This window comes from Fundulus heteroclitus, unplaced genomic scaffold, assembly GCF_011125445.2.
Source record: "Fundulus heteroclitus isolate FHET01 unplaced genomic scaffold, MU-UCD_Fhet_4.1 scaffold_44, whole genome shotgun sequence".
NCBI lineage: Eukaryota > Metazoa > Chordata > Actinopteri > Cyprinodontiformes > Fundulidae > Fundulus > Fundulus heteroclitus.
The window spans coordinates 583,113-592,715 of NW_023396857.1; the positions used below are offsets into that span (position 1 = coordinate 583,113).

General features: G+C 40.4%; 1 protein-coding gene across 3 annotated transcripts; it reads right to left on the bottom strand.

The window, feature by feature from the left end:
- Window positions 1-45: 45 nt before the first annotated feature.
- On the bottom strand, window positions 46-9,465 carry ech1 (enoyl CoA hydratase 1, peroxisomal). 3 transcript variants are annotated; one of them, XM_021312814.2, is made up of 11 exons: window positions 8,564-8,696; window positions 8,393-8,476; window positions 6,309-6,477; window positions 3,925-4,013; window positions 3,705-3,829; window positions 3,584-3,632; window positions 2,640-2,704; window positions 1,625-1,695; window positions 1,470-1,541; window positions 371-521; window positions 46-297 (listed from the first exon to the last, which is right to left on the bottom strand). In XM_021312814.2, the coding sequence occupies exons 2-11, from the start codon at window positions 8,427-8,429 to the stop codon at window positions 193-195; spliced, it is 933 nt and encodes a 310-aa protein (XP_021168489.1). In that variant the 5' UTR covers window positions 8,430-8,476; window positions 8,564-8,696; the 3' UTR covers window positions 46-192. The 3 variants fall into 3 exon arrangements, with proteins under 3 accessions (XP_021168489.1, XP_035987357.1, XP_035987356.1); XM_036131464.1 differs by lacking the exons at window positions 8,393-8,476; window positions 8,564-8,696 and adding an exon at window positions 9,447-9,465; XM_036131463.1 differs by lacking the exon at window positions 8,393-8,476 and having other exon boundaries at window positions 8,564-8,685.
- Between the last annotated feature and the right edge of the window lie 138 nt (window positions 9,466-9,603).

A 9,603-nucleotide genomic window follows, 5' to 3' on the forward strand; every position in this document is an offset into this window, starting at 1 on the left:
TGAACACTTTTTGTGGCAGACAATCATAAAATAATAGAACTAAACTTTCATCCATGTGAGTTTATTAAATAAAAACTTTACAAAAGCGGCTGAAGGGATTAGCGACGTCAACAGATCAGTTTAACCTCCTCAGGCGTTCGGACCGGTTCCAGCGGAGCTTCGGGGCGGTCCGGTCCCGGCAGAACCTCGGGTTCAGAGCTTGGAGAACAGCGCCTCCTTGGGGCTCCTCTTCTCCATGGCGGCCTGAGCGGCCTTCATCACGTCCTGCGTCTGCAGCATGCTCATGTTCCAGGTGGCCTGCAGGGAGGAAGCCGGGTTAGACGGCCACAGGCAGCGGTTCTGGAGCGGTTCTGGGCCGCGGCGGTTCTACCATGTAGTCGAGCCCCTCGGCGACGCTGTGGTCTCTGGAGTAGAGGAGGTTGAGCTTGGTGCCCTGCACGGCCACGGGGCTGCGGGCCGCCATCTCCCCCGCCATCTCCAGGGCGCCCGCCATCATGGCTTCCTTATCCGGGAACACGCGGCTGCAGGATTGAGATTCTGTTTAAAAAAATCCCCCAGAACCTGTAGATCAGGGGTGTCAAACATACGGCCCGCAGGCCGGATCCGGTCCGCCGAACAATTTAGTCCGGCCCGGTGGCTAAATGCATTATTAAAAAAAAAAAAAAATTATAATATAATGCTCTTTTTGTCTTAATGCCAAAATGAGCTCATCAGATTTGACTTTCACAAGTGGAGCAGTACTGCTTTTGTCATAGTGCTCCGCTTAATTTATGAATGTGAATAGTTTTATTATGATTCATGCGGGGAATATCTCAAATGATATGGACACTACAATGGGAAAGTAGGAGAGGAAAGGAAGAACAAGAAGAAAAGAAACAAAAGGTGAAAGAAAGGAGATAGGAAGAGAATGATAAAACAATTATTGAAAAAAACATGTACTTCGTTTAATTGAAAATATGCAGTTCCTATATTGTCCACGAGGGGCGCTGTGTTTTAATTAGCAGATTAAGCTTCAGGTGTGGAAAAATTTAAATAGTTTCTTAATTTTTATCTGTTTGATGTATTTTGTCATGCAGGACAGTGTTTTAAGTTCCAAAAAATGTGAATAAATGTTTTTCAACATTGTATAATCACTGTGATCAGTTCTTATGCATAATGCACAAATAAATGTTTAACTGAGTAAAAGTATTGTTGAAATTGCGCATACTTTTCTTAAAAACACTGTTATTCATAATATATTGTGTAAAAGTGAAATTCATTTAATATAAAAATCAACAAGTCCACATTTATTAGTTCTATTTAATCTTGCAATGAGTTAACTCGTGTGGCCCTCTTGAGATCAGATTAAGCTGAATGTGGCCCCTAAACCAAAATGAGTTTGACATCCCTGGGTTAAATGCTTTAAACTGAGCCCAAACGGTCCGGGTCTCTGGGTTCTACCAGAACCGCCTCTGATCCAGCAGCCGTACCTGACCAGCCCGCTGCTCTTGGCTTCGTCGGCGTACATCTTGCGGGCCGTCAGCGCCAGCTCGTTCACCAGGCTGCACAGACCACAGGAGAACCAACGCTCAGACGAGGTTCTGCTCGGCCCGGCGACCAGAACCTCGTCTGAAGCCGCTTTTACCTGCGGCTGCCGATGACTTTGGGAAGCCTCTGCAGCGTTCCTACGTCCGCGGCCAGGCCGATGTCCACTTCCTGCGAACCAGGAGAGAAAGTGCTCTGAGCCGACGGTTCGGATCAGACGGAACCGCTCAAAGGTTCCAGAACCAACAAAAATAAATAAAATGCTTTGAAGTGAGGCTGGATGGCCATTTTTACTTAAAACCCTGAAATATTGAGGTTAATTTCACTTCTTTTCAAGACGAAACTTGGAAATTCTGATGTTTTAAAGTCGTAAATTTGTCAAATTACTCCATAATTAAAGGCATAATTTAAAATATTTAAGAATAAAACTTAATATCAGGAAAAAAAAAAAATCAGGTTTGCTGAGTTTTTATTTCCGATATTTGTGATTAAAAACACCAAAAGTCCGATCTAAGCGTCTCGTTACGCTGCAGTGACCATCGCTGTTCCTGGTTCTCAGCTAGCCGAACGTTTAGCTAATGCTAACACCTGAGCGCCACGTTGTTAGCATTAGCTTTAGCTAACAGACCGGAGCAGAGCGACTCGTAACGCCAGCGTTCTTTACAGCAGCATCATTTCGTTGTTCTCATGCAGGAAGAGAACCCACATGGAGGCTAACGCTGAAATAGACTTACAGCATTTTTATCCAAAATACCAGATTTTAAAATCAGGTAAATTGTAAATTTCTGACCTTGCATCAGAAAATATGAATATCGAACATTTTCACCTTTATTCATTGACATCTTTGGTTTTCCTCCTGCAAATTTATGACTTTTAAACCGAATTTCCAGTTTTTTTTTTTTTTCTTAAAAATGTGAAATGAATCAAGATTTTGTTTGTTTTTCTGATGGAAATTAACTTATTTCTTCTACAGTGACCCTAATGCTCCGTTGTAGTTTATCTGCTCACTGTCAGGTTAATTGATTCTTATGACCCCAGAGGAATTCATGGGTGTCCAAAAGAACCAGAGAGAATGATTCTGAGAGAATGGCTCCACCTTGGACCAACAAACCGACCTTAACCTGGAACCAGGCGTCCTGGGTGCACAGGCGGATGTCGCAGGCGGTGATCAGGTCCACACCTGAAATAACAGAGAACCAAATTTATTAACGAGAAACAAGTAATGATCTAATTATCATCGCCACCATATCAAATGAAGCATTTTATTTTCCAACTGAAGCTTTGCTTTAAATGTTCTAAGTAAAAACCGTTTTAACGAGTCAGAACCAGAGATTTTCTGAGAGAAAATGTAAAATTCTCCACACTTAACGAAACCCAAGGTTGAATAAAGTTCAAATAAATCATCTCCCCTCGCAGCAGCGTGATCTGAACGTTTATATCTAGAGAAGTTTTATTTGGACCGCCAAAAAGTTCCTAAACAAAAACATTTCTGCATTTTAAACTTTACCGTTTTAATTTGGTCAAAGCGGCTGAAGCCTTTCGTTACTTCCTGGGTCTCACAGTCTCATTTACTCCGACCAAAGAACATACATTTAAACTAAGACTGTCTGAGAGATGTTTAACCTTTAAAAAGGAGAAAGTCTGACTACTGACCCAGGATCAGAGTCATCGCTGCTGAAAGGAGACGGGATCACCCGCCAGCTACATCGCTGCTATTTAACATGAAGGGGGCCGAGGACACGACCCTGAGGGATCCCGGTGAAGAGAACATCAGAGAACTGCAGCTGGAAAGTGGATCCAGCCACTAATGAGGCCAAAATTGATAAAAAGCTGCAGCTTCTCGGCTAAAATAAGGGTAAGAAGCTGACAAGGTCTTCCAAAATGGCGTTTAAAGTGTTCCTGTAGCATTTTCCACACTTTCACCAGACCTACAAGCAAACTGAAGTGCGTCCAAAACATTTAAAGGTGGATAAAAAACCTCCGTGCCCATTTTTAATTTGGCGAAGGATCCAAAGTGTCGGTTTGAGACGCTGCTCTGACCGCGGTTATGGGCTCCTACCTCCTCCGATGCAGGCGCCATGGACGGCCACCACCACGGGCTTTGGGCACTGCAGAACAAACCAGAACTTCAGCGACCGCTCGGGTCCAATGCCCCCCCCGCTGCCTCGGCCCACACTGACCTTCTCGATGACGGAGAACGTCTCTTGATACCTGGCGATGAGTTTCCTGACGTTCCAGGAGATCCTGGCCGTGTCGTCGCCTTCCGGCTGCAGCATGTCTCCTGCCATGTCCATCAGGTCGATGCCTGGAGGGCAGCAGAGGACAGAGAATAACAGCAGGTCCACAGAGGTCCACAGAGGTCCACTGGGACGACTGGTCAGCTGATGAAACGCTCCTCACCGGCTGTGAACATCTTCCCAGCTCCTGAAACCACCACCACCCTGCAGTCCTGGTCGTCGGCGATCTCGTTAAAGCACTCCACCATCTCCCTGGAAGGAGAGAAGCCTTGGTGTGAATTCACTGATCTCATATTTATATAATACACTGGAGTGCTAATCACCGTCTGTTAGAACGAGTCGCTGTGAAGCCACCAGCCGCCATATTGGTACTCCCTATTTCCCCCCAGTAACTAGGGAATATGTGCGCTACAGCATCGAATAACGAGGATTTTCTCATGTTCAGGGGGGCTTAAGACTTTTAAAATGTCAAATGTCATATACTTTTATGTTATGTTCTAAAAATACCAAGTACTGAGAAAGTCATGTGCTGAAATATTTTGCATTTTATTAATTTAAATATATATGTTTAACATTTATAAATATATAAATAACAATATACAAAAACATATATTTACGTATGTGTATACATATATATACATAAATACATATACACATACTTATATATACATATATATATTTAATATGAACATGTAAAATATGTCAGCACCTAATTTCCTAGTAGTTGATAGTGTTAGTACATCCACTGACTGTAGAATTACCTGTGAAACGTTTTCACTCAGCCAGAAAACTGCTTGTTGTTGCAACCAAATCCTGTGGGATTCTGTGAGAGTAGGGAGTAGCAAGATGGCGGCCAGTGACTTCAGTTTTTCGGCAAAATCAGCACTCCTGTGTATTATATAGCTCAGTGGTGTGAACAGAGACAGCAGCTTTCCCCGGTGGGTCTGTCCTGCAGCGTAGATGGAACCACCTCCGTAGTCTACAGGTGCAGCTCAGCACTCGGTGGAAGGTTTTTATTCCACATCAGGAAGTAAATCTCACGTTAGGTAGCTTCATCACACGCAGAGAGAAATACTACAAGACGTTCTCATAATTTGTACGTTTCTGACTCACAGATGATTTAAAAACCCAAAATTCAGTGTCAAAAAGTTAAATACTGCGTCCACAGAAAGTTGAGTGGAAGGAAAAAGTGCAGTGGCAGCCTGGAAGGATTTTTAGGGGAGCTAGGAAATTATCCTTTTATCTGTATTTTTAGATTTTAAAATGAAAGGAAAACAAACTGTGTAAAAAAACAGGATGGATATATTTTCCTTTCTGGGATGTTATTTGTGGAAAATGTTTTTTAAAAAAAGCAAAACGTTTCTAACTTGATGAGAAAATGGATGTAAATCGACGTTAGCGCTGGTTTCACATCCTGGATGTCGGTCCGTACCGAGTTACCAGAACCGAACCTGGAACCCAAACCGTCGGCTCTAATCTCTCTGGAAGCGTTTCTCCAGTTTGGGGAGAAATAAACTGAAAACAGTAGAATTACGTTTAAAACATCAGACCTGATTTGGTTTGTTCACATTTTTCCCCTTTTCCACACTTGTTACTGAAAATCAACAAAACAAACGACAAATAATTCTGGGTGATTTTAAAACTTATTAAAAAAATAATCTTGCCACACATAAGAAACTTCTTCCTCTTGTTCTTAAATTTTGATTTTTTTTCTGAATAATTTACCATTTTTAACGTTGTGACGCTGTTTTAATAAGTCTTGTATTGTTATGCGGCAACAGGTCTTCCTTATAAACGAGACTACCTGTATGAATACAATAATTATTTTTGGATTCCCGTATCAATACAGGAATAATAATAATTATTATAATTGTTCCTGTATTTATACAACAATTATTATTATTCCTGTATATTACTGTATAAATACAGCAATATAATTATTACAATAATTATTTCTGTATTTATAAATACAGAAATAATTATTGTAATTATAATTACTGTATAAATACAGCACTATAATATAATTACAATAATTATGTATTTATGTATAAATACAGAATTATCACAATTATAACTAATTTATCATTGTATAAATACAGGAATAATCATAATTTATTATTTTATTGAAAAAAAATATAGAAATTATAATTATTCCTGTGTATATATATAGTAATATAATTGTTATAATTAGAATAATTTCTGTATTCCTGTATAAATATAGGAAAAATAACTAATTTATCATTGTATAAATACAGGAATAAATTATAAAAATGTATTGTAGAAATACAGTAATTTGTTATAATTAGAATAATTACTAATTATTAATTCTGTATTCTGATGCAGAAGTGAATTTCTCCATTGTGAGAAGAATAAAGTATGAATTGAGTCAAATCAGGGTTTTAAAATAAAGGTTTCAGCAAACTAGAAGCTGATCAGAAACACACGTAGCACCTGGTTGTAAACGGTTCTGATCCGGCAGACGAGCCGTTTTCAGAACCGTCCAACCTCACAGCGGCTCAGTATTTAACGTAACGCAGGGACTCTTGCCTCCAGAAGGCTTTGTTCATGGCGTTGAGCTTCTTGGGCCGGTGAAGTTCCACGTGTGTGACGGACTCGGCGGGGCGGCTGACGGCCAACGTGGCGTACGGCGAGGCGGGTCCGTCTGAAGACGACATGGTTCTGATGGAGACCCGAGCGGGCAGCACCACCCTGCCGTCTGGAACCAGAAGAACATTTATTCAGGGCAGCGTTTTTACGCCGCACTGGGAATATTTCATGTTCAATGGACACTGAAACAAGAAGGTAGAATAGAAAGGTGAAAGAGGAGAGAAGAATATAACATCCTCAGAGTCTGCTTCTACACCTGCAAAGAGAGATATAAAAAGAACAGCAGAACCAGCTGATAAAGTATTACAGGTATAAACAACCAACGCCTTGATATTGTCATTGAAGAATACACAGGATTAATTAATAAGACATGTAGAAAGTGACAGCTGAAGATAATAACAGAAGTTTTATGTATAGAAGTGAGTCTGTAAGCATCTAGATCCAATTTCTGACTTTTCCACCTACCGTATTTTCTGGACTATAAGGGGCACTTAAAATCCTTAAATTTTCTCAGAAATTGATGGTGTGCCTTATTTATGATCACCGTTGTGCTTACTGACTGATTTTCTGTGGTACAATGTGCTCATAAATCTGTTAAAATGTGTAAATACGACTTTGATTAGCAAGGAAGCCGCTCCACTCAATGGATAGGAGCATTACGGTACACTGTGTCACTACCTGATAGGACCCCTGAGCTGTCTACCAGACTGCCTGACTGTAATGTCTAAACTAGAAGTGCATTCATGTAAGGCAGCCTGGAGTACGCGCTAGCAACAATAAACCTGGTAAGTTAATTAAATATAAAAGTTTATTTTGGTCTTATGTTAGAAACAGAGCAGTGTAGTCCAGCTACTCTGTCCTCCTGACAGAGACGATAGAGAGCTGTGGACGTGGAGGAGTGATGTTACACACCTGGGGAGAATATTTAATGCCTTATGGTCCAAAAAATAAGGTATCCAACTGTGAGAGTTAGAGTATCTGAGGACTGATGGTAGGACGGAGCAGGAGATGGACAGACGGATCGGGGCAACGATCAGGAAGAGCTGAGCCAAAAGTAGAGCCGCTGCTTCTCTGCATTGAAAGGAACCAGCTGATCTGGTTTGTTGCCTCCCTTTGGAGGTTTTCTGGACGCGATGGAGGATTTATTCATGATTGTTCTGATTAATATCCGCATTCCTTCACATCTGTTCATCCCTACACTGTCGCTCCTTTAATTAACGGTGTTGTTTAGCGGATGCAGGTGAGTTTAATACACAGACTGATCAGCTACATATGAAGCCCCCCATAGAGATGAATAAAGTCTTAATCTAAATTTATTCCTTGCTTCTTTCATTCTATTAGAAATTTGCTCCTGTTGTGTTGCCGTTCATCTGATCCTTTCAGTTCGTGTCTTGGAGGAATGTTTTTCTCTGATTTTTAAAAGTTAGCTCAGAGGTCAGCAACTTTAAAAACTCAAAGAGCCATTTTTTCTCCCTTTATTCTTAAATAAACATTGTCTAAAGCCATAAAATGTCGCTCTTTTATTGTTTGTTTTATGAACAGCTACTGCGTAAATAGTTCTGTTTAGATTAAGAAACTTAGACTTTTTATTTTACGTTTTATAGCAGATTTTTACTCCAAAAAGAGGCAATTTTCTTGAATGAAACGTTCCACACTTATGGAAAACTGAATCAAGAAGCTGTAGTTTGAAGCCTAATGACTAAACAAGAATTAAACAAAAACCTTGTATTATTACCGTCATTCTGTGCCTGTGTGTCACTAAAACAGGTCGCAGCCCTGTTGTTGCTGACTGTAGGTGTATTTATAAAAGCTTTGGTGATTTCTCCATTTTTAAGGAAGACCGGAAGAACTTAGATCTGAGACCACAGATTTCACCTTTCACCTACTTCCCATCAAAAGCTCGTTTATTTCATTAAATATAGCAGCTAAACTCCCATAAACACACTAACTGGTTACCTTTAAACTCTACGGAGGAAAAACAAGCAACGAGGTTTTAACAGACAAACATAAACAGCTAAACTTACATTTAGGCAGAGCTGATCTGAAGAGGGCTGACAGCATCGCCCTTTGACCTCTGCAGAGCCCGGGAACTTTACTGGGAGATAGAACTGCAGCAAATAGAGACGTTTAACCATATCACTGCTAGCTAGCCTGCTAACCAATGCTAACTAACCAATGCTAACTAACCGACTTACCCAAACTCTCCGCGGCTTCCCTGGTTAACCTCCAGCTGAACTAACGAGCGAAACAACGCGATAACACCATCGACGCAACGCTCCGCGTGTGAACTACAAAATGTGACCGCAGACTATTATGTCTATGACCGCAGACCACCGATGCACATAGACATATGTGACGTAGACCTATATGATGTCTATGCACTGAGCTATATAATACACTGGAGTGCTGATTTTACCGAAAAACTGAAGTCACTGGCCGCCATCTTGCTACTCCCTACTCTCACAGAATCCCACAGGATTTGGCTGCAACAACAAGCAGTTTTCTGGCTGAGTGAAAACGTTTTATAGGTAATTCTACAGTCAGTGGATGTACTAACACTGTCAACTACTAGGAAATTAGGTGCTGAAATATTTTACATGTTATTCATATTAAATATATATGTATATATAAGTATGTGTATATGTATATATATATATGTATACATATATGGAAATATATGTTTTTTTATATATTGTTATTTATATATTTATAAGTGTTAAATATATATATTTAAATGAATAAAATGCAAAATATTTCAGCACATGACTTTCTCAGTCCTTGATAGTTTTAAAACATAAAATGGCATTTGACATTTTAAAAATTTTAAGCCCCCCCTGAACATGAGAAAATCCTCGTTATTCGATTCTGTAGCGCACATATTCTCTAGTTACTGGAGGAAAATAGGGAGTACCAATATGGCGGCTGGTGGCTTCAAAGCGATTCGTTCTAACAGCGGCTATTAGCACTCCAGGGCCCCGTTCTTTGTACGTTGCTTAAAACATCCAAGATCAAATTAGACATTCAAAAGTATTTCATCCGGCTAATCATGATCCGGCTAATTGGGTTCTTCCAACACACCTGTTGTTTATGATTAGTATGGCTGGATTGAGTTATCTGAGACAACTGTGCGTTCATGCGTTTGTTTAAAAGGGGAAATGTATCGATAGTAGAAACAATGATCAGCAGTGCTGCTATTGGCTGTTCAGCTGCATGGCCAAAGAACGCCCACAGTTTT